The following is a 27,377-nucleotide window of genomic DNA, read 5'->3' as shown; positions in this document are numbered from 1 at the left end:
TCGACACTAATATTTAGATACCAGCAGCAGCTTTGCTAAAAACCATAGTTTTACTTAAAATCTATATCTTTAAGTATTTACTTTTGCGTAACAAATCTTGTTGGGTAAGACTGAAGCTCATTAATATTTCGACCAACCTCCAAGGGGTCAAATACTTAAATCTTGATATGTTAATTACACAACAGTGACATCAGAAATGACATTTCGGCAGTACAGTATCTAGAGTATGCCAACCTGTTCATTTATCAAAAATATTTACATAGGCTTGAATAAGTTTAATATTTTACATTTTCCAAATAATGGTTTAATCATTCCTTCCCTCTTGTGAGTGCGAAGCTTTGCTGGATCACCTTACACCAAGAACGTTTGAACTTAACAATTTTGAAGCCAAGCATGTACATGATGTATAAATAAATGAATACAGCAGGAACCAAAAATGATATATAAGATGCACATAAAACTTTGTCAGAAGCTGTTTGAACGTTAGTTTTCTCAATTTCTCAATGGTTCATTATAGAATTGAAAATAACACTTATATATTGTGCGTCTTAAGAGTTTTTATTGATGAATAACCTTCATGAAGAATAAATGAAGTGTTTTTTTTTTTTTAAAGTCGTGGCAAGCGTTGACTACTAAGATGATGACATGCAAACCGCCACCTGTGGTACTAACCAAGTTCAAAAATAACTCAATACACTCAAATTCATAAATCAGAAAGCAAAACAGTACAAATACGGGAATTCTATAGGATTTTTTAAAACCAAAGAGATTGAGAGAGCATGGCTTAATTCCACATGAGCTCAATCTTTCCTTTAGAGGATTAAATCCCAAAATTTTTATTAACGGAAAATTTAAGAAAGTAATGTATTAGTCAGGAAAGTACTGATACCTTCAGGACTAGCAGTTCACCACAAGCAATATCGTCACAGTGCTACATAATGTTGTAAACGAAAAAATACAATTCTTTGTAAATTTGGTGCGTTACAAGTATAGCACAAACGACAGCAGTTATACACATTTGCATCAACTCTAAAATAATGAGTCTACGTGTAAAATGTATACAAGCATTATCTACTGTCTGGCATGTGCATCAAAGTCTAGAAACAGTGAAACGTGATTTTACCGGTACTGACGTCATGTTGATAATAGATTCATCAAATTTAACACAACATATTTTAATTTGAAGCAGACAATTTTAGACACTTATCCAATATACCAGGCGAACGTTTTGTCTTTATACTCATGAATCGTCAATGACGCTCGAATGAAATAGTTGCAAAACAAAATCAAATAAGACGTAGTTGAAGACCATTCAATAACCCAAAAAGTCCCAAAAGCTATAACAAATACACGATATAGTCCTTGTACTATAGTTTGTGCAAATCCTCTGTTGTGAGCACTGAGAACTTAAAAAAATCTAAAAGCGATTTTGATGCTACAACAATTCTATTTTCTGCTGTTAGATAGACTTTCCTTACTGATCACATATAAATACAGTATAAAATAATTGGAACTTTTATATTATTCTTATGAAAACGATTATGTGCATCAAAGTTTTCAAATAAAATACCGTATGAATCGTTTTGATGCATAAATCATTGAAGTATTCTGAATAATTCTAAAAAACAGCTTAACAAATCATAAAGAAAAATATTTTTTTCCATTCACTTTAGTGTCTATAGAAATGCATTAGTTCACTTGGTACTACACAATACAATTTTCTTAGTATGGCTATCTGCATGTAGGTCTATTTTGGACGAGTGGTCATTGATTATCTTCAAGTTATTAAAGCTTAAATAACTAATGACTTACGCATTGGATATGATCAATTACGGACTTTTACGTAAACAGAATTTGTTTAACGATTTACTATTTAAGATTCATTCATAAGCATTGACGAAATCTAAATAAAATATAACATATGCCGCTTTTATTATATCAATGACGATAGCAATGACGTTTTATACATTTTCGGTACGTACGATGACCCAAATGGACTAAGACAAAAATAGACACAACATTAAAAAAGGAAAAACAATTGCCAAACAAACAAAACACAACGAGAGAAAACGAAACATGTCCACTATTGTTCATCCTATGTCATTACTAGTTTTGGCATGCCCCTGACCTTGATAATTGCCCATGGTCAAAACTCCTGTATCACAATATCAGTTGTTTATATTCAGTAGGAAAAGATATTCTTATACTCCCAATTCATCACTCAATTTATATGTCATCCCATTTTTACGATTTAAAACAAACATATATTGAAAAATTTGATTTATAATACTTCATTGAGGGACTACGTTTATAATAACCATATACCTACTTATTTATATAGTTTTTTTGTAATTTAAATATATCATTATATCGGAATGGTATTGAATGAACTTTATCCAAAAAATCGAACCCAAACTAAACAATAGTAGAATGAAAGTTTAAACAAAACAAGACGTAGTGTCATATTGTTCAATTGGAGATAAAGCTCATAAACATCAACTATGCATATTGAAATGGAGCCACAATAAATCTTAATGTGAAAACTAGACAATTATATGGCCATGGATTCTAGTAGTTTTGCTGTAATAACTCATACAACAAAAAAATAAACTGTTTCAAAATGAAATAATCATTCACCATGTATAAAGTCTACATGTACAACTAGTAATAATACAATTTGTTTTATGACATTCTTACCATCACTTATAATAGTGCATCGACATGTAATCATTTATTTTCTTTTTTAATATTACAGTATGGAACGTCAATGGCAGTTTATTAAACTAAATATACGGTATAGTGCAATAGATTATGCAGTATACTTGCAATCAGCACATCAATTTGAATATACAATAAAGAGAGAAGGAAACATCAATCTCAAGGGGAAAAAATTCCGAAGTTTGCTTTACATTGTTTTATTTAGATTTACCCGATGTTCTGCGTAAGATCAATAGACCCTTACTAGTGAATCTAAGCGGAACATATATGATGCGAACCGGTAAACTCTTTGCACAAATAATTTTTGAAGAACAATTAACAAGAAATTGGTGCAGGATATTGTTCTGTTTTTAAAAAAAGAACGCTTAAAGGCGAACCATTTTATTTCAAAAAGGGATTGGTCCATTGAGGTTGCTCCTTGATGTTACTCGTATATCACCATATTCATAAAGAAAGAAATGACTGTTATTTTACATGTTTTAGATACGGAGAGTATATGTATCAAAGATGCACGCAATTTTTTTTTTATATGTGTATACCAAATGCGAAAGCAAATATGCAGAAACTGATAAGAATGTGGGTTAAACTAATTTTGAATTGCTGACAACTTCTAAATAGAATACCCTTGTCCCTGATTGCTTAACACTTTATTGTCTATGTGTATCCTTCAAGAATAACATTGTTGCACTCAACGTAGTAACTTTACATTATCTGTACTTGTTAATTACGTTAACACAAACCTAGAGAAACAGGAATTATTATTACATTACGTCTGAATTATGTCTATGTCAGTATATACAATGTAGAAAAGGGTAAATTGTAATCACTATAGAAGCTTATATAATTTCTGTTTATGAGAATAAAAACTCGTTTCTGCATTTTGTTGGCCAAATCGGAAAATCTGTTTTGTAATTCCTGACATTTCATATCGTTTAATTTCGTCCTTTTTTAATTTATTTTTAAATCTTGAAAACATAATTCTATTTTGCCCTTCCACCTGGCATATGCATACGCCACAGAATAGAACATTAAGAATTGTCCTGCTCAATAATTCAGAATTTAATCTCATATTTTATTCATTACATTTCGGTGGAAATATTCTGATATGAAGATTAACACGCAGGAGTCCTTTCTATATCTTATAGTCTTGTTAACATTCTAATCAAGACAGTACATATACATGAACAATAAAACGTTGTTTGAATGTTATATCGTATCATATTAAACGAGAACGCCTCAACGGTTGTTTAATACTTCACTGCAGGAGGCCATCGGTCCGATAAACGAATGATTGAAACCATTAACAGTTTAATTGACAACTTATTTTTTACACCTACGTACTGGTCATCAGGATCAAGAAAGATTGATTCTGATGAATAGTTTTATAGCCGATTGTTAACTTTAATGAAACTCTGGCTATACCATAGCATCTCATTGAAGTACAAAACAGGTTCAATTCAATTCAAGACAATCTGGTCCTGAGCACGATTCAAAACTACCCTTTGAATCATTCATTAACAGAACCATTTAATTAAAAAAAAAAAAGAAAAAAAAAGGTTTATAACATTAACATTATTATTTTTGCAGAATGAAAAACATAACATAAGTTTAAAATAAGCAAAACGAAAAGGAAAGCATGGAAATGCTAAACAATTTCTCTTAAAATAAACAAAACCAACAATCTTGCCCACCACTGTTCTTCAAATACGTTTAAATTCACTTAACGACCTCTTATACTGCGTTAACATTGTACTATTATATCATCATAATCACTTTGCTGGTGCAATGCTTTTTAGTGTTGTAATGTGTCTACTTCATAAGCGTTTTTTTTCTCATTAGCAGTGGTCACATGAGTTCTTGTTTTCGTTAAGTATGTTGTGTTTATTTCTTTTAGTTGTTTACTTCTCTTGAAAGAATGAAAGCTACATACATTGTTTTCTCCCAAAGTTCAAGATGTCTGTTGCCAGACATATGCACTTTAATGTGTTGCTTTAAATCTACTGTTTACGTCTGTGATGTATGTTTACATAGTTTTACCGAATGATATCAATAATTTTTAAGTTAACTTATAATTTCTATTTGGGTTGGTAACCAATTTTGTGAAAATAATATAAACAACTGTCATACAAGTTGGGATTTAGCTAGCTATACACACAGGTTTAACCCACTTTATCTCAATTAAGAGGATGCCTGAACCGAGTCAGGAAATATGACCGTTGTTTTCCATTCGTTCCGTAGGTTGATATTGTTGATCAGTTGATTTTAGGTGCAATAGAATTCCCTCCTTTTAAATTCACCTAGGAGTTTAGTATTGTATAAAATGTTTAGTAAACAGATTGGCTATACACGTTTTTAATGTCAAGTAATGTTGTCATTTTAGTGTTATATTCAACATTACCATAAACGCAGGAGGTTTGGCTAGCCACAAAACCAGGTTCAACCCACCGTTTTTCTAAATGTCCTGTATCAAGTCAGGAAAATGGCTATTGTTATCTTATAGTTCGTTTCTGTGTGTGTTGCATTGTCTTTTTTTTTCTTTCTGTTACACTTTAGTGTTTCTGTTGTTTCGTTGTTTTCGTTTTAACTTTGATGTGTTTCCCTCAGTTTTAGTTTGTGACCCGGATTTATGTTTTCTCAATCGATTTATGACTTTCGAACAGCGGTATACTACTGTTGCCTTTATTTATACGTCCTTGTTCTTGTATATCCTACTGTACGTTGCATAGATTTTGCATTCTAGTTTTGCGTTGTCGGTTGTCAATCACGAATAAACCTAATAAACGCTTTGAAAAAAAGGAATATATTTGATCTCTTGTTTGAGATCATTTGAAAATTTTGTTTTAACCAATGTTCCTATCAAATTTGTCATAGGATTTACGATGACATTAAAATCAAAATTTAAATAGTATGTTGTCTTTGCATGGGTGTTTACATTATCGTGTATGTGTTAAACATGTTTTAAGCAGCTTAGTCAATAGATATTGACTATTCCAGGGAGATTTTTCACATACTTCAACATGCTGGAAGGAAAATATCTGTTGTTTGGCAATACGACTGTTTTAATTATTAGCATTGATATCAAGGTATAGATCTCTGAATATTTTCTCGATAAAATGCATGAATAAAAGATGAATGGAAACTGTGCATGTAAATAGAAGTTTAATTTTAGCAATTTCCTATTAAAGGCGTCATTTACATAACGTTAAAAAATTAACGACCTTTAAATTTACTATAATGAAGTTTGACTAAATGAGTAAGGAAATTCTAGAAGGGATGTAACCGACATTATGTCATTTTGACATGAGTCTGGTTATTCTAGAAATGCATTTTATCGTAACACATCTCATTAGTTGTATATTAAAGTACAAAAAAATGCGAAAATACCAGTATGTGCCATTAACAGGAAAACTCTTTAGTTATTCGTTCTTTTATATATACATATGTTTTCAATTGTTCAACGAACTAAGGCAACAATGTTCAAAACGCATTTTGATTATAAAAACTCAGGAATATAATTAAAAAGTGAAATATGTCCAATGTATATATTCTTTACCACCCTTAGATAGGAAAAAATATAAAAAGGTATCAGACTCCAGGTAAATTAAAAGAGGGTTTGTTCATAATACCTGCCAAGATCAAACACTCGACTATATATCTAGAATCATGTAGTTGTAGCATCAGCATCAGTTATATAATCAGTCATGTTATGAACACTGTATACCATAATATTTGATATAGTAATAAGATCGGTTTCTATTTTACAAAAGAAAGTAAGTTATTTTATTTCTGTGAAATGACAATGACAGTTCAGCTGACGGTTAAACAGTGGAACCCCATTGCGCTGTAACGCAAGTGATATGATAAGTATACTATAGAACTAATGTCTTTCATAGCGAAAATAAACTCAGAAAATATCAGCTATTTCATCATGGAATTTAAATACACGTTGAAATATAGAAAGGAAAATAACAAACAAGTACACATGATCTCCTTATATTCATAGAATGTGAAAAATAATCATCAAAGAAAAACATCACTTACAAATGCAAATAGAATTTGAGATTTTGTTTATTTTCCTTACAAGCCTAAATCACTTTTATTATTGCATCACAACTGAATTAGAAAGAATGTATTCGTGTCTCAAGTTTGAATTGAAATTACTTAGTTTGTACGCTTGCAGAATTTCTTTGTACATTTAAGTAATAAGACTTGAATGCAATAAAAGCACAAGGATAATATAATTTAAATCTTGATACAGTCATCCAGAAAATCTTAAAGTGCGCAGTACATTTGAATAACGCTTATAAAGTACATGCAAATCTTATCGGCTCTCAATTCAAATGTCTACGTATTCCATGTCAAGATATAAACATACTCATTATTCAATGTACTTTACATCAGAATCAGAGAATTTTTATTTAAATAATTGGGATTTCAATAAAACCTTGAAAAGTCCAAATGTCTTTTTAAAAAAGCATGTAGTAGGAGTTATTTGTTGAGGTAGATTTGACTCTGTCCATAAATAAATTAATTTACATTAAGGCAAAATGAATTATTGGAAAAACGAGACAAATCTTTAACCATACTTTGATGAAAAACACAATTCAATATTCTGTCTTTTACTATAAACAATTAATAGTAAGTCAAAGAGTCTGTTAACTCTACTTAAAGTAATATTTCTGAAAAAATATAAAGTTAATACTAATGAAGTCTTGTTAAAACTCAAATAGTGTTGATTGACTATGCGGTATGGGCTTTGCTCATTGTTGAAGGCCGTACGGTGACCTATAGTTGTTTATGTCTGTGTCATTTTGGTCTTTTGTGGATAGTTGTCTCATTGACAATCATACCACATCTTTTTTTATATTGAATGTCATTTTATTATTTTACCAATTATCAAGGATCTACGAGAAAAATCCTTAAATGTATATATATATATATAAAGATATATTTGTACGCGTTTTGTGCATCATTTTTGTTTTACGACCGAAACAAATAAACATTTATTCATTGTTGTCTAGACAACACTATTACCTTTACAACAAGTGCAATGCTAGTAAGACTATACATTACTGTAACATTGACATTTATCTTATTTTGGATTATTTATGTAACGCATGCATCACACGCATTAGTATTATAACAAATTTTGATATATATATCAATACTTTAGACAAGATTTCCTAACAGTAAACATTCTGACTCATTAAAATTTAAAGGCACAACACATGTTCATATGTTCATCCTTCATGCTTAGTGTATACAGGAAATAATAGTTAAAAGCTCGGTAAGTGGTCAGTGTTGAAAAAAAAGAAATACAAATGAATTGAAGGTATTCAGTATATGTATGAAATTTTACAAGTTTTAACTTCTAAAACATTTTAGCCAGAAATAAATAAACACTGCAAATAAATAAAACAACAAAACAAAATCAAAACAAACCTAACTCAAACCAATCATTCATATATATATACGTCTTTTTTATACAATTTGGTATTTATATAAGAGTAATATTTTAATTGAAACATGTATATCAATTCAATTGCAGTTTTTAAATATGTGTTCATCAATTAAGATTTGATTCGTTGATCACCTTATACAGTTTTTATGGAGAATGGACATGTTTTTTTTTACAAAATTAATTGCTTTTTTGTTCAAAGAATGTAGAAGTGAAAATTTATAGTAATGACAAACACTTATCAAAGCTGATATATATTCGAGATACATTGTATAATCGAATTACATGCACGAATATTTAAGAAGAAACAATTAGTAATGTAAAAAAGAAAAAGAAATACTAATAAACCTTTTGTATTGCTTTTACAATTAATTTTTACTACATTTGTTTAATCGGGGGAGAAACTCTGTTGATCAGGAGAGTAAGGGTCCGTTGTCCTGATTTAATCAGAGAAACACTTGAAATGAATTATATTCTTTTCACTTGTAAGATTAATTTAACATATATGAGAAAAAATGTACGCATCTTTTACAGTAGAACACTATTGTAAAATCGATCATAAAAATTGCTTTAAAAAAGCCTGATTCGCCATCTCCGATTTCTTTAGAAAAGAGGGACGAAAGATACCAAAGGGACAGTCAAACTCATAAATCTAAAACAAACTGACAACGCCATGGCTAAAAATGAAAAAGACAAACAGAAAAACAATTGTACACATGACACAACATAGAAAACTAAAGAATAATCAACACGAACCCCACCAAAAACTAGGGGTGATCTCAGGTGCTCTGGAAGGGTAAGCAGATCCTGCTCCACATGTGGCACCCGTCGTGTTGCTTATGTGACTACAAATCCGGTAATTAGTCTAATTCGGTAGGTCACATTCATAAAAGGGAAGGGGATTGTAGTAACGACGTAAGGAACATATCCGATATCATTTGTGATACGGTTATTCCATAACGGTCAACCAACTCGTGATGGCGTCCGTAAAATTTACGAAGGGATGAGTTCAACTTCACCATTTGGAACTCTTGGTTTAATAGCTTCCTTGTGAGCAGTAACCCTCTATCAAGAAAATCATGATAGGAAATGCAAGCACGGGAATATCGTATCAATTGGGAGATATATACCCCGTATGCAGGTGCTGCTGGAATGTTGCTACTTAGAAATGGAAAGTTCACAATTGGAAAGCTGAAATCATCTCTTTTGTCGTAAAGTTTTGTTTTCAACCGACCCTCATTGTCAATTTCTAGATGTAAGTCAAGATATGAAAATGACTTCAACTAAGCATAATCCTATATGTTTTCTTTACAAAATACATTGGTACTTATTTAAGAGTAAGATTTCAACTAAAACATTTTATCAATTAAAGTGCAGTTTTAACATATATGTTCATCAATTAAGATATGGTTCGTTGATTACCTTATGAAAGTAAGTCTGTGGATTGGTCTATCGAGATTAAAGATTTGGTAGTAATAAAAAAGTAACATTTACAATACATTAGCTTAAACATTTATGAAGAATTTACGAAAATATCTTCCCCTTATTTGATATAAAGACTGTTATCTTTTTTTAAAGATTAAAATGTTTTTTAAAGAAATTGGCGTGAGTTTTTGTGACATTATAACCATGCACGTCATAAGCGAAGGAACAATGGGTTTCTGTTGTTTCGCTGTTTTTCTCTTATAGTTGATGTGTTCCCCTCAGTTTTAGTTTGTTTTTCGGACAAGTTTTCTCTCAATCGATTTATGACTTTCAGAGAGCGGTATACTACTGTTGCCTTTTTTTCTATTACATCTAATGACTTCTAATTATAAAAAGTATCATATAGCTCTCCAATGATTACATAAAAGGGCTTGTGCTGTCCATGTTTAGTCTTATCGTAAACATAATTTGTAGTGCCATTCGTTAACACAAATGGTTCATGATCTTACGAATCTGAAAATGCTCTACTTCCGGCCGTCTGAACAAAACTGTCACTCCGAATGATTTTGGCAAAAAAGTTGCTCATTTAATTATGTCAATATAGTGGAACTATTAACAACTGTCATGTATATTTATTGGAGGTTTGACTTGCTATGAAACAAGGTTGAACCCAAAAACATTTTCGTTATATTTGTACGATATTTGAAAATGTGACTGTTGTTTTTAACTTGCTACGAATGTGTTGATTGACAGTGTTTGATTTTGTCGGTTTTTATGAACTTTCAATTGTTGAATGGGACTTTGATTTCAGTATTATTTTACACTTTGTTGAAAAGCAAGGCTACAATTAAAAGGTAAAATCACAAAAATACTGCTCTCCGAGGAAAACGAAAAGCCCCTAATCAAATGTCAAAATTAAAAGTTTATAAAAAACACATCAAACGAAATGGTTAACCATTCTCATATTCCTGACGTGGTACAGACATTTTATTATATAGAACCTGGTTTGGTAGCTAGCTAAACCTCTCAATACGACAACATGAAACTTGCTTCAGAAAAAAATAATATTATAACCAAAAACGGCCTATGCTTAAAACTCCGCTAAACATTATAAGATAATAACATCTATTTACACAAACATGTATTGCATTAATTACCTGATTGATTGGCCCTTTGAATAATATATTACAATTTTAGTACTTCGAATTCATCTTTGCAACTAAGTTTTTCCTGAAAATTTTTACCTTTTGATCATATAATGACTAAAAGTAACCGTATTTAATTTTTTGTAGAAGTATATGAATCGATCTTTACTTTTAGCCGTGTTTAGGTAATAGATCATATTAATTGTCTAGACTACATGGCTTCATATATGTAAATACCAATCCATTTTCGACAATGAAAGGTTTCCATTAGGGAAATAAGTATATTAATTGACAACTGATTGTAGAGCTATACCCTCTACCATGATATAAGAAGTAACAGATCCATTATATATGCAGATGAGCATACATTGTATCTTTAACGTAAATGACGATCAAATATTGTCAGTAATTAGTACGACATTTAGGTCACAGGATATAATTATCACGTATCTCAGAACCAGTACGTAATTAATAATGTGACGGTTTAAATGACCCCATTTGTTGCAGACGAAGGAACTTTCGAACGATAACATTATAATAATAATATAATAATAAATACAATATTTATAGAGCGCATTATATAATAACAAAAATTACTCTAAGCGCTTCACATTTGAAATATATAAAATACAAAAAAATACTTAAAACATAGATTACAAAGCACTATCTTAAAAGAAGCAAACAAGCATATAAATTTTTTTAATTTTTTTTTAAAAGAAACGAAAAATGCATGTACCCTAAAATACAAATGTATATACAAAACTGTCTAAAACTAATGCAGTCAATTAAAAGTAAATATAAAATCTACAAGAAATCCTTAAAAGCAGTCCGAAATAAATGAGTCTTGAGTTGCATTGACGACTGTTTTGCAAATTAAGGCTACAATAGGTTACTAACGTTTAAATTTTTTAACTTATTAAAGAAGATGCACATCAAGGTTACACAAAATCGGAGGGAATCGCATAAACTGCAAACGGATCCGGAGACCGGGGAGGGTGGACGACAAAATAAGCGGCTATGCATGCAAATCCCGCTGTGATATTCAATTAACAGTCAAAATGTCATACATGCATTTCGAAACGGGAAGCCAATCGGTAAAATTACAAATCAGAATCTGGTATCTAAGGATCAATTGCGGTCTAATTTGATTTGTAACCTATCTAACAAATTATGTTCATTATATACAGTTATCGACCCAAAATTGGTAGCTGTTGTGTTTCTCATAACAAACATAATATACCAATAAAATAAATATACGACGATATGGTAGGATTGCCAATGAGACAAAAATAAGCCATGAAAATATATTCAATAAGGCAACAGTAGTATACCGCTGTTCAAAACTCATAAATCCATGGACAAAAAAAACAAAATCGGGATAACAAACTAAAACCGAGGGAAACGCATTAAATATAAGAGGAGAACAACGACATAACACTAAAATGTAACACACATAGACAAAATACCAGGAGAATAATATATATAACATCAAAACCAAATACATGAATTTGGGATAGACAAGTACCGTGACACGTCTTATCGCAAAGTGAATTTACACTCAAAAATAAGAGAAAACAAACGACACAACGTTATAATGTAATACACACAGAAACGAACTATAATATAACAATGACCATATTCCTGACTTGGTACAGGGCATTTTTAAAGGAAAAAATGGTGGGTTGAACCTGGTTTTGTGGCATGCCAAACCTCGCACTTTTATGGCCATGTGAAGTAATTCAAACACAACATATTAAGACCACAAAAATCGGGATGATCTCATTTGATTCGGAAAGATAAGCGTATCATGCTCCACGTATAGCACTTATCGTGTTGTTCCTTGGGCAAGTACAAACCCAATGAATAATATAATGTGGTAGATCATATTCGGAAAAAGGAGGACAGGATCGGAGTTACGACAGTTGGAAAGAATCTGTCGTCATCTGTGAAACAGATACTCCATCGCGGTCAACCAAATATGATGGCGTCCGTTAATTCTTTGAAGGAATGATTTCAACATGTACTACTATGAACTCTAGGTTTAAAGCTTCGATGAGAGCAGTAACCCTCTATCAAGATAATCTTGATAAGAAAAGCAAACCTTGGAATATCGTATAAACTTAGAAACTGGTTGTTTATGAATAACGTATGTGTTTGAGGCAAAGCTAACGATCCAATTGTGGCACTTATTGCGTTCTCCATTGACAGAATTAATCATGAAATATGTTGCATTTAATTATCACACAGTATGAGCTCCACTTGTTGCATGCTTAGAATCAAATAATGCTCAATTATTTTTTAGAATACGTGTAAAATACTCATAAGTCATGGACAATTCTAATATATTTTAAGATCAATGTTATCGTAAGATTAATTTGAAGAGAGTCGCTTGTTTTAAAAACGAAAGGTCTGTTTTAAGAAACACATGTCGAATGATTGTCTTATAGTACCTAAACTGATATTAAACAAGCACTTTGTCATATTCTATATAACCTAACAGCATTCTCTGTCCATTAGTAAAAAGGATTGCTCCAAACATTGTATGAGGAAGGATGACAGTAAAATCATTTTTTCACAACATCAACGGACGCAAATATCATCATTTGGTCGTTACATTATTTACAAGTGACATTTTATGTCTGCAACTGATCACATATGTTAACTATAGTCCATCCTGATACTCTTTGACTTGATATATACGTGTCCATTGCTCATGGATACAACTTGAACAGGTTGTTCAAATAAGCATGGGATAAGCACCATATTGATTCGGAATTTCGATCATTCCATGTTGTTTTTTGTTTTGTTTATACTAGGATAAATTAAAGATGAATTATATACCGGTATTTAAATATATCTAATGCAGAAACTAATATTGATTTGCTGGTATATAAGTCACATAATTAACATTTTAAGATGATTTTAACAAACCTCAGGGTACTAGGATTCCCCAAATAAAGAACTCCATACGGTCGGTCTTTCATATGATCAATACTGACACATCTCAATGTTTTATACGACAAGAAACGCCTTAAAATATGCATTATATATATATCTTTAACATAAACTGTATCTCGAAAGAGAACCAGTACAACTAAATCAATTTCTAAAGCATCGCATAAGGAAAAGTTCTATTTATTTTTCATTTCATAAAAAAAAAAAAAACCTAACTAATTTCTGTCAAAGTAGTTTGCAGTCAATCAATTCAATTTCAGTCCAATATTAAATCATCAGTATCGATAAATGGGTTGAGTAAAAGACAGTAACAGTAACTAAATAGTATTGGTATTGACTGCCTTGAAGATATCTGCATAAAACTTAATTAACAAATCTTTAAAATATGGTTAAAACGATTGTGAAATAAGTGCCCCTAAGACAATTGTATGTCTAGGTATTAGATACAATGAAATTATGATACCATAATGGGGTCTTTAACTACTAAAAATATAAATCAAATTGAATGTTTATGAAATAGTATGCATATTTCTTTAAATAAGACAAAACACAGTTGAGTACATTCTTGATAATCGACTAAAAGGTTTACTTCTCTACAGTGTCACCTTAATTTATATGATATATGAAAATAGTTTATTGATATAAAAACAAAATTTTGATCCTAAATCAAATATAAAAAGGGATAGAAGATAACAGCGGGGTAAGATCAATATAAACATACATCACTATAGGCAATCTAAAAACGACGAAACACTTTGCCAGAAAACGATGAATTGAGAACCACCAAACTCACCAAAACACGATAGTTAACTCTGGTGCTCGACTAGTGTCACTTTTTGCATGACAGATAACAGTCAACAAAATAAAGTCAAACTATTTGCTCGACGCGTGTTCATTAAAAGCCAGACCTGCATCATCCATCGTGCTGTTCAACCTTGAAAGTACTAAAGTATCACAAACACTACAGAACAGATAATACAAACTAGAATACACAAAAGTTAATATGTTTTGGTCTAAAACCGAGTCAACAAGTAATTTAATCTTTCCTTTTAATCAAAAGCAAAACCTGTCAAGTATTTACATGATTAAACTGAATGCGTTTGTAGTAAAATAAAGCCAAACGTTCGTACGTACTAATAATTCCGTCTGATACAAATTAAAATGTTATAAATATGAAAGTGTGCCCCTCTGAAAAAAGGGAAATCTGCATTTTATGTTTTCAAATCATTGTGGTAGAGTGTTTATAGATGATGAATGTCTCCTTAAAAGATATACAATATGTCAAACAATATGCTACATATTTGCTGATTCTTTTTGAAACAAATTGCCCTCAGTGAAGATTTTTTTTATACAAGTCTACGAAGAAGAGATCTTATTTCTTCTCCAAAACAAGTGCTAAACCTGTATTAAATTCTTTTAAGCCTAGTGAACAGATAAAGATGACAAGATTGTGAGTACGGTTTATGGAATAATTCTAATTTCTATTATATGAGATACAGATTTTATATTATGGTCATCCAAATGATGAACGTTACTTTTTAATATTATAGTTATAACTTAAAAAAAAAAAAACATAATTAAAAAATGGAAACGACACTTTATAAATGCCATGCGTCGTGTTAATTATTCTACATTTGAACGTATCAAAGACTACAACCCAATACGCAGATTTTTATCAACTTATTTTTTTTTCAATATTAGATAGTCTGGACAAAAAGTATAAAGTTTTTAATACCTACATAAATGTAATAGAAAATATATTTTAAGTCGAGCATGCGCAGTTTCTGATTTGCTGTTTGACAGTATACTTGGTAGGTACAATATATTCTTGGTAGGTACAATATATTCTTGGTAGGTTCAATATATTCAAAACCTATCATTTTAAATATATAAAAGATTTAACTCAACCCAGATAATCACAGCATTTAAGGAGACAAAGTATCGCTTTACACTGTTAAAGGATGACATGTTGCTCATTAATCATCAATATCTCCAGATTTAACACTGTAGAACCATATAAGTGACTTTTCTTACTTTATTGTCTGACGATAATTACGTTTTATAAGTTTTATTTTCATCTCAACACGTCTTAATACCATTAGTTAACAAGATAATCAAAGAAACATACATTGAAACAACTTTTCCAATAAATCCCGTTGTTATTTGATCAAGTAGATTTCAATCAACTTGAAGGACAAGAAAGCATAACAAGAAGCATGAACTGTTTATAAAAGAAGATGTGGTATGATTGCCAATAAGACAACTCTCCACAAAATACTAAATGACACATAAATTAAGTGTTGTTTATAATGATGATGTGCTCGAATTATTGAACGACATGATTTATAAACGAATCAACCAAACGTTCATACAGTCAATGATAATTGTGGATTCCAGCTTAAATATTTTAAGACAATACAGAATGATATTTGTTTGTTTAAATGAACTGAAAGAGGACAATATACAAACTCAAGTAATTTTTTTAAATTCTAGTGTCATGCTGATTGGTATCCTATATTTTCTAATAAAAGAAAAAGTCATGTTCATTTTTTTTTTTAAATTGCGTTCAACTTTCTGATAAGGCAAACTCTGTTTAGCACAAAGAAGAGCGACGAAAGATACAAAAGGGCCTGTTGACAGTGTTATTGATGGAATAAGTTCGTTGTTGTTCTGCAGTTTGCATGCTGTGTCCACTATCATGTTATTTGTTCTCTGTGATGAATGTTCTTGCTCGTGTTCCTGTTATATTTCTGTCACGTAGTGCTGTCATTAACATTGACATAGAGCGAGAGGTTTGGCTAGTCAATAAATCAGGTTTGCTTTTGTTTTTGTTACATTTCAATGTTCCCGTTGTTACTTTGTTTTCCTCTTACAGTTGACGTGCTTCCCTCGGTTTTAGTTTGTAACATGAATTTTTTAAATTACTATTGCCTTTATTAAACTTATCAAACGAACGACAATCTCATGACAAATAACTAAAATCGACTATTAGATAACAATTGTATCAAACAAACCATACATATTATATAATAAACTATTGTAATAGACGGCGCAGTTCGAAGCATATAAAAAACTTTTTACAGAAAACTGATAAATGCATTACCTTCCTCAATACTTTGATTTCGTTCACTATAATATTCGATTAAGATATTGCATGTAAATCACGTAATGCAATATAACTTCTATTTAAAGATGACAGGTTATTTGCAGCATGAATTCTTTAAAACATTGATTTTATACTAAACTATCAACTTCGCATTTTCTTAAAAGGCGAGTTTGTTAGCTGTTTGAATTTTTCAAAAATTCTCCTTACTTTTTCAAAGAGTTAATATTTTTAAATGCCTAACAGTATAAACAACATACGTTTGGTGTATTATAATTGTGTATGGTATCAAGCTTTCTATTTTTATACTTTTATCCATCCCTTATTTGTACTAACTATGTATTTACATTGTTTCACAGATCAAATGTATTCGTTCATTGTGCATGTAGTGACGTGTTACTACGTTTTTTTTATTTAGAAAAGCCATTCCAATTGATATTTTATAGTGTGTCTTTCTATGTTGTAATGTTATACTTTTTATTCAGTAAATGAAGAAGGTTTGGTACCATTAAAACGTTTAATCCTTCTGCAATTGTTTGCACCTGTCCTAAGTCAGGAATCTGATGTTCAGTGGTTGTTGTCTATTTATGTGGTTCATAAGTGTTTCTCGTTTCTCGTTTTTTTTTATATAGATTAGACCGTTGGGTTTCCCATTTTAATAGTTTCACACTAGTTATCTTTTTGGCCCTTTATAGCTTGCTGTTCGGTGTGAGCCTAGGCTCCGTGTTGAAGACCGTACCTTGACCTATAATGGTTTAATTTTATAAATTGTGACTTGAATTGAGTGTTGTCTCATTTGCACTCATATCACATCTTCCTATATCTATTCTAAAGGTTTTTTATTTGTACGTTTGCTGTTTGGATGCGGTTTCCAAGATTAACATGTACTTCAAAACCAGTTTATCCCTCCACATGATGTACTTTTTTTAGCAAGAATGTTGCTGTTCTATTACTGGTCTCTGTCATTTTGTTATGCTTTCCGTTTATCCTCTGATTTTGTGTTGATTGAGAATATTTGACAGTCTATTGTTTGTTGGTTGTTGTTTCTAAACTTGGGGTGATAAAAAGGTTGAGATCTTGCCACACACATTGTATCTACGAGGGTCAGAATGAGAGGGCTCTTCAATTATTCACTCTTTAATCTATGTTTTATACCTTGGTTGACAATTATTGTTTATCCCTTTATATCACCTCCTGATTCTTTATTATTCTTTTTTTAGGCATTTCTTTTTATTTCATTTTTGTCTCATTTTCTCATTCCGGAAACCCACATCAAGACCCTTATCAATTGTTGAAAAAAGGATGCTGATGTCTAATATCAAGATATCAAAACAAATATATATTCCTCTACACAAACTTTTATAAAAATTCCTTTTACAATTATTAAATTGATTCCGCAAATGCTTATTGCAACCACGCGTACTTTCTTTATATTATGATTGATAACTATTTCAATTAACTATACATTGCTGTATAACGTCAGATGTCCATAAATATGTTGAATTCCTTGAAAACACGAAATATAAGATATTATCGTTCATTAGTGCTCTTGATATAAAATTCTACCAATTCTTGCCATCAGTTATGCTATATCGAGCAAATAAAGTGCATTTGTTTTCGATTTGGGTTCACGAGAACTCGTAAAATCTGCAGGATCACAACATTTATGCACTAATTTGCATTTAATAGTGACAGAAATGTTACCCCACAGTGACACAATGTTCACGTGAGCATCATTTACAACTTTCCAAACGTTTTTTGCGAATGACAATATTGACGTTGATTGCACGTATCATGTAGTGAAAACTATAATATTGCCGTCTACTAGTCAGTGTGTTGATTGGAAACATAATTTGTAATTATCTAATGGGCGTAAATTCACGGTGGTAAATTCGAAAGTACAAAAGGGGTTCAATTAAAAGTACTAGTCATAGATGGGGGGAAAATGGATTTGCGCAAAATCATTACCACCGATTTCGATGTGAAATATTTTCGAGATAGTTTTGAATACTTTCTTCATTTTGCCAGATGGAGGGATAAAGAGATTCCTAAGATACCAAAGGAACATTCAAATTCATAAGATTAAGTAGGAAAAATAAACCAAACGATGCCATGACCAAAGCGAAATATAATCGAAAGACAAACAACAGTACACTTAACACAATATAGAAAACATGGTACATATGTACTTAGCCACACGAAGTCCAAAACAAAATCTACGTTGACAGGTTCTTTGTCATAAACTATAATTCATAAAATGTAATTTGTTTATTTGAATATTCAACATATAGTACTGAAAACAACACCGGTATTAAAAGACTCAGATTATGCGTCAATAAGACCAGGTGTTTTACCAACTGAAATATTAAGCTTTTCAGAAGTTTGTTACGCCACCGACACCGGATCAATGAAACAACAAGTCAGGAAACTATTTAATGTAAGACGTCTTGAGATCAGCAAACAGTCTTTACGAATTATTGATAAGTGTTTTACCAATATGTATATTTATGTCTAAATTGTCTCACGTCTAGACGAGGCTACGATTAATGTTAAGATAGACTACTTGAATCTTAATATATTTTACGACCTTGAAGTATTGTGACCGTGGTGCAGTTTGTAGATACTGAACATGAGTTTTATATAATAAGTACTTTATCTGCTAATTTTGAAATCACACCACTGAGCACTACAACATCACTGTTGTTCTTTCGAGTACAATAAATACAACACCGTAAAAACAGTACAAAAATACTGAAGCATGCGCAATACAACCACAGAATACATGCAGAATGTCATACAAAAGAAAATGAAGAAACACATCATGTTTCGTTTTTTTTAACTATTAATTATATATAAGCGAATGTAAAGTCTATCCCCAATGGGAAACAGAATGATTTACCAATACCAAATATATCCTTTAACGATTTAATTTCAATCAAGTACATTAAGTTTGATTTGATTTGCATGGTTCGCAATTGAATAATCAAATAAACGTTTCAGAGAATAGTTCTAACTTGTATGTCAGAAAAGTAAAACGAACGAGCTAGGCGCATAAATTATGCAACATCATAAAATATATTTGCTTCAATACATTGTACTTTTAAAAACGAAATCAAAATAACAATATTTAAATCAATTGATTGTATATCAAAGAAGTTTAGTGTGCATCAAAATATTTTGAAAAACACAGTGTTGGCGGTTACACATTTTGCTATGTAATTTTCGTATAAAATAAAATGAAACAATGTATTGTCAAACTCTTAAAATTAGAGGTGTTAGTGTTTCTACTTTGGAAAGTGGTAGGTGTAGATCGTATATCGATAGGTTAGCAGGTCTTCGAGTTACAAAAGGAACAGACACGTACTCGAAAAAGTAATGATAATCCTTGGGTTTTACTGGTTGATTTAGTATAAAAAAACGCGTCATGAGTAATAAATTATCCTAGAGTAACATTCATTCATATTGTCCCGCTAACCATTTAACACGACTGAAACTCGTTTCTGAAAATAATATTATAAAGACAAATGATACAAGATGAAATTGAGGGTCTGAAACGGTAGTGTGGGTGTAAGGAGGTGCTTGGGAAGGGGGAGGATTCTTCACTTCTTTATGCTTAACACATTTCAAGATCCATATGTTCTCTATTCATTATATACATTTTTAATTTTAATCAGTTTGCATTTTCATTTGTTTACTAGTTTTATGTATTGACCATTATACATTGTCTTGTCAATCCCGTCCAGACCCTCAACAATTTGCTCCAGCACATAACAATTCTTATAGATGTATAACAAACAAAAATGTAAAATGCGACAATTGTATATATTTTAGATGTTACGTCGATACATGAAATATATTTCGGCCAAACATAGAAAGTTAATTAACATTTAAGGAATGACTGTAATTTTATTCTGTCTATGAAGCAATAACAAAAAAATGTGGTGCACACCGAAAAACGCGCGTAGCGCGTTATTTAACAGTGTGTACCACATTTTTTATGTTAGCGTAGCGCGTTATTTAACAGTGTGTACCACATTTTTTATGTTAGCGTAGCGCGTTATTTAACAGTGTGTACCACATTTTTTATGTTAGCGTAGCGCGTTATTTAACAGTGTGTACCACATTTTTTATGTTATATCGAATAAACAGAAAAATATTACAGTCGTGTCTTATAATTTAATTCTAAATTCAATTTTAAACCGTAGAAAACCATGAGAAAAACGTTGATGACGTCACGGTCACATGACTAAATTATGTCTATGGACTGATAACAAAATAACGTCAGCCGATCAGGAGACGCGTTACATCGAAAATTAAATTATTAGAATGTGTATAAAAAAAAAACATCAAAGTTAAACGTCAAGCATTATTGAACTACAATTATGATCTTAATTAGTAATGCCCTCCAATCACTTAATTTTAGTCAAAGTTCTTCCATTTTCTATTTTTTTCAGAAAAAGTACTCTGTTTTCGTATGATTATGAAGGAAAAGTACAGAGTATGTGATTGCATCGAAATGTTCGTTAGGAATTAAAAAATGATATTGTCCAAAGTGAAGTTCTAATTTAGACACGCAAATAACAAGTCATATCCTTCTAAAACATATGTCATGCGTCATGGTAGTGTCATTGATAACATCTTTTTCTATCAGATCAAATAAAACATCCGAGGAAAACTTGATTAACTTGTAAGTAAAATTGGCATTATTAATATAACCGCTTCATTTTGCCTACTTCATTTGGCAAATCAATACCACTTTATGGCTTAATTTGCCACGCAATACATGAAAGGACAGACAGATCATAACAAGTGTACAAACAGACAGCCTCGATGATTTTGTATAGAAACTACTTAATCTTTCGCACTTTTCACTACCATGAATAGAAGAAATGCATGTATAAACGAAGCCTTTGAAATAGATGTAATTTAATGTTGAAGTCATTTTTTTGTAAAAGTTTACTTAGCTTACCTATAAAGTATAAATACACATAACAAAAAAATTGATTTGATTGCCAATGAGACAAACTCTCCACAAGATACCAAAATAAACAAACACAGAAATTAACAACTATAGGTCACCCTACCGCCTTTAGAAATGAGTAAAATCCATTCCGTATAGACGCAAATAAAAGGCCACTCAACGACAAATGTAAAGTAATTCAAAAGGGAAACAAACAACCGGATCCCTTAATCAATTATAAATAAAATTAAAATGTTTATAATCTATTTATTCCCTTATTTCATTTCGTCGTGATTTAGACTTTCGCTGAAAAAAGGTTAGCTTGACTTGAAGTTCATGACAAAGCAAAGATGGCAATTCAGTAGTAGTCATGGGAACCAATCATTCTGTGTCCATTTATTATAGCTTGTTCTTTGGTCGGACTCAAGGCTCTGTGTTGAAGGGCTGTACTTTAAACTATATAATTATGTTAACTTTTTATACATTTTAACTCGGTTGGAGAGTTTGTTTCATTGGCAATTGCTGCTGTCAATGTTTTGTTTATTCTTATGTGTCTTTTAACTTACATAAATTAAAGTGCATATTGTAACGGTAAACAAATTACTCTATTCTTAGACGTGCAGAATTACGTCTACATTATTGGATAATCGAAAGAAATTGACCATGTTGGGCCGTCTTCATAGATTTCCCAGGACATCCCTACTTTTCTATAGAATTCAAACATCGTAAATGAATCAAATGAATCTATTAAGGAGGGGTTTTGAATTCTTCATTTCCTACCGTACAGTAGCAAATATATTCAATGAACAAGTTCACTATCAATTCTATATTTATAGGGTCTACATGTGTCATGGCGATTTGTTTAACATAAATATGGCTGGAAATTAGACTACAAGGTGAAATGAGGGTATAATGATAAGGAAAGAAATTGTACTATGTATCACTGACCACCAATGAAACTATCAAAGAATATATATGAAGCTATGGTTCTTTCACGTGAAGATAGCGCTACTTTTCCCGTACACTCGTCTTTATTCCACACAGCCGATGTGACCTCCTGTATTCTTTTATAATTAAGTGTTCTAATTGAATCTTTATTGTAGCAGTTTTATTTCTCGGTCTAGAACTTCAATATCAATTCTATCTTTATGATGGATAATGAAATCAATATGAAAATTCCACAGGGAAATGTGAATTACAAGACAAACTATCGTATTAAAAATCTACAACGTGTTATTGCATGCTATTATACCAGTACTTATATGGGTTCTTCATCATAAAATTTAAATCAATATTTGAAAAAAAAAACATAATGAAAATGAATAAGTATTCTTTTGTTAAAAACTTTGATGGTATTTCTAAAATAAAATGCCAACAGTTTCTGCTAAATGTAAACTAGCCTTTAAAAGAGCAATTTAAAGACAAAAGCTCATCTATAAACATTGCACATTTTCTTTAATAATTCAATAAGTTTCAATCAATAAGGTTTACCTTTGTGTAGTGTTGCGATATACATCGGTGAAGAAATTAATACAAAGATATTTTTTTATTTTTAAAATGATGAATGGTGAAGCAAATAAGATTCAAAACGGAAATGTAAAATGTGTCAAAGAGACAACAACCCGACAAAAAGGAGAAAGCAGCACAAGGTCACGGATATGTCGTTTAATACAGCTAAGAAATCTCGCACCCGGGTAATGATTTCATTGAGGTAAATTATCATCAATTGAACAATAAGTAATGTTATACTGCTAATAAAATAGCGGTTTGTTGCAAGGAGTTTCAGTAGATACATTGTAACGTGTAGATATTTATTTGTAATGTACTGTCAGTAATGTTTTTTTTAATACTGTCAGTATGTCCTTACATTTTTCAGTTATTGGTTGTTTGCCTGTGAGAGAGCTTTCACGTGTTTACTTATTGATTGAGTTAAGCCTTCCAATTGATATTTTATCGTGTTGTTTTCTATTATGTGATGTTATGCTATTGTTTCAGAAAAAGGGAGAAGGTTTGGTACCATTAAAACGTTAATCCCGCTGCAAATGTTTGCACCTGTCCTAAGTCAGGAATCTGTTGTACAGTAGTTGGAGTTTGTTAATGTAATTTATACGTGTTTCTCGTTTCTCGTTTTTTATATAGATTAGACCGTTGGTTTTCCCGTTTGAATGATTGTACACTAGTAATTTTTGGGCCCTTTATAGCTTTTTGTTCGGTGTGAGTCAAGGCTCCGTGTTGAAGGCCGTACATTGACCTATAATTGCTACTTTTATAAATTGTTATTTGGATGGAGAGTTGTCTCATTGGCACTCACACCACATCTTCCTATATCTATTTGTGTAACGATATGCGAATCCATCATTTCAACATTCAATATAAAAGTGAAAACAAATGTTTTCGTTTACGTCACAGTGTTAGTTTACTTTGGTACAAAACTATTACTCTTCTGTGCATGGGGAATTCCCCTAAATATGATGAATTCTTGTAGAGCTTTGATCATAATATTGAATAATAACACCAACAATAAAGTACAAAACAACACGATAACTAATTGATATTTATGTTTACATGTATTACTTTTTAGGACCCTAGGAAGAGAATATAAATCACTTATAGAATTCCTTTGAGAATTTAGTACAAATAAACCAACGTCTGGGTCAAAATGAGGACACGTGTCTATAGAATATTATATTTTTTTTGCTCGTTAATACCACTATTTAGGGGCCGAGGGATTCAACAATACTCACTAAATAATATTCATTTGCGAATGTACAAACAAACCAACGTCTGGATCAATATGAGGACACACGTCTATAGATTGTTTTTCTTTTTCTGCTCGTTAATACCACTATTTAGGGACCGAGGGATTCCAAAATACTCACTTAAAAATATTTATTTGCAAATATACAAACAAACCAATGGCGGCTTGGAAAAAATTATGACACATGTCTATAGAATTTTATATTTTTTCTGTTCTTAATATCACTATTTAGGGGCCGAGGGATTTAACAATACTCACTTAATAAATATGCATTTGAAAATGTACAAACAAACCAATGGCTTGGAAAAATGATGACACTTATACAGACCTGTAGGATTTAATCGTTTTTCGGCTCGTTAATACCACTTTAATACAGACTATAAATAAAAGTTGCCATATATGTTCTGATTAATCATGTTATCCAGATTAACTAGAAATATTGAGGTTTCGATATTGTTCATTATAGTAGAAAGGCAAAACGAGTAAACAAATGGGTTTAGATTAAAGTAATCAACAGAAAATTAAGGACTAAAATAGATTTGGACAAAACATCAGAACCAGTAATTCTTCTTGTTTGTTGTTAGTTTTCAGTGCTCTCGAAAACTGACGGTCGTTGCGGTCCTGACTCTAATAGTTCAGATGAGTCCATCTAATTGTTACATTAGCGTTGGTTCTGCTGTCCAACTAAAAGTTTCTTCTTTTCGTGCTGTCTTTAGTATAGTTCCGTGATTACAAAATATACCATTAGGTAATAAGGAACCAAAATGTTATTGCAATTGTCCAAATTTGATTCACATCTACACGTTTGTATGATATATGAAAATAATGGCAAACAGAATGTTCCCGAAAATACAGAACAACCATATTATCACCAGAACCACAAGATTAAAAGCAAGTTGTCGAGCACAGTATGTATGAATACAAAGTACACTCTGGTTTTTTTGTTTTAATGTAGTCCCAATTTTCTGCCAGCAAACATATAGATATTCCTACAAGTGATTGCAATCTCTATTCGATAATCTTATTATTTAGATATAATCGTATGTACAAAAAGTACACCACGTTAATGATTTTAGCCTATACATGTAGGAAATTTATGAAACTCTATATAAATATAAAAAGATGTGGTATGAGTGCCAATGTTACAGCTCTCTATACAAGTCACAATTAATAACAGTTAACTATTATAGGTCAACGTACGGTCTTCAACACGGAGCCTTGGTAAACACCGAACAGTAAGCCATTAATGGTCCCAAAAATAACTATTTTAAAACCATGCAAACAGGTAAACCAACGGTTTCATCTGTTACAGTATAAAAAAAAACGAGAAACGAGAAACATTTATGAACCACATCAACGACAACTTCTGAACATAAGATTCCTGACTTACGACTGGTGCAAACATTTAAAGTACAAAGGTGATATATATAGTACTACGAGATTTAAATTTTAAACAATTGTTTTAGCACATGTTCCTATATTTTCGTAAGATACACCAAGCATACCAACTGTATTAACATTGCAGCAATTATATACAGTGTCTTGTTAAGATTACTGAAGGATAATCAACAGACACTACTAATGTACCTTACGTAATACTTGTAAATACAAAAGTAAAATATTACTTACAAATTTACGACATCTTCTGGAATGCCATCTGGTATTGCTGTCAGGTTTTTTCCTGAACAATCAACTCTTCTTGAATTACATAAACCGGAACAATGACATAATTTTGGACATTCATTTTTACAATTAGTACCAGCGCTTACACAATAAACAAACACTATTAATAATAATACACATTTTAACTTTTCGTAATTTCTCTTTGCCATAATGATATGGTTATGAAAGATGAATAATTGTCTTCTTTCCCACAATGAATGAACAAATTTGATTGACACTCTAGTATCATCTCTGCTATCAGAAAATTTCGATAAACGGGTGCATTTTCCCGGGTAAACTGTAAATACAGATAAAATTTACAATGAAGTGTCTTAGTTTATCAACCATATTTCTATAATTGGTGACTGTTTCAACAATGTTTATCCGCTAAAGATAATTTCGCCTTTTGATTGATAAGCGACCAATAGTCCTTCAGCTAGTTATGCTTAGATGTAATCCTCATACACAGACTGTAGTTTAAGATCTATACTTCACCACTTTAATCAACGAAGTGATCGATGTTTTATAACGACAGAATATCGATACTTTCTTTTCTTCGTTTATTCCAACAAATCTATTTTAAATACTTTTTTCATTTATTTTCTATCGAATACACATCTTAAAATTGCATTGCTTAATTACTAATGACTTAACAAATCGGTAATAGTCGAGTTACAATTGTTCTGAGTTCACGTAATTGTTGTTAGACAATGATACGAAATGCATGACGGGACATAACGCCAATCTACCATCATATTACAGTTAGTACTAATGTAAAGGATTGTTTATCAACAAAAGCAAGCAATATTAATATATGAATGATAATTCCGAACAACTATTCGATATTTTGAGAATACTGACAGTAACTCGAGTCAATAATATACTACCAATATTATTCTAGATTATACATCGATTTTATATCTAACTGAAAATGGATAAAATGGTTGGAATTAATGATATAAAAATTTTAATCAATGAGGGCAAATGTTTTCATTAGGGTATTCAGATATTGTTTAATGGACTAGTAAATAAAACGAAAAAGGAACACGGGAACTATTTAAAGATCAGCATGAAATTATTTAGTCTATCTAAATTGTGTTGTAATTGACCATATTGAGCTAGTGTACAGCGACAACATTACTACAGAGTCTTAACACGGACACACGACATGATAAACTTTAAATATACTGTTG

The 27,377-nt window shown here is 31.1% G+C and overlaps 1 protein-coding gene across 1 annotated transcript in view; it reads right to left on the bottom strand.

The window, feature by feature from the left end:
* LOC139481549 (leucine-rich repeat-containing G-protein coupled receptor 5-like) overlaps nt 1-27,072 on the bottom strand; it is a 66,415-nt gene extending 39,343 nt beyond the window's left edge. The window contains exon 1 of the mRNA XM_071264966.1: nt 26,152-27,072. Coding sequence (XP_071121067.1) covers nt 26,152-26,354 — 203 coding nt within the window. The 5' untranslated portion in view covers nt 26,355-27,072. The remainder of the gene's footprint in view (nt 1-26,151) is intronic.
* Between the last annotated feature and the right edge of the window lie 305 nt (nt 27,073-27,377).

This window comes from Mytilus edulis, chromosome 7 (genome assembly GCF_963676685.1).
Source record: "Mytilus edulis chromosome 7, xbMytEdul2.2, whole genome shotgun sequence".
In the NCBI taxonomy this organism is placed as follows: domain Eukaryota; kingdom Metazoa; phylum Mollusca; class Bivalvia; order Mytilida; family Mytilidae; genus Mytilus; species Mytilus edulis.
Note: the sequence above shows the minus strand (reverse complement) of the source record. Positions and strands in the feature narration are given on the sequence as shown.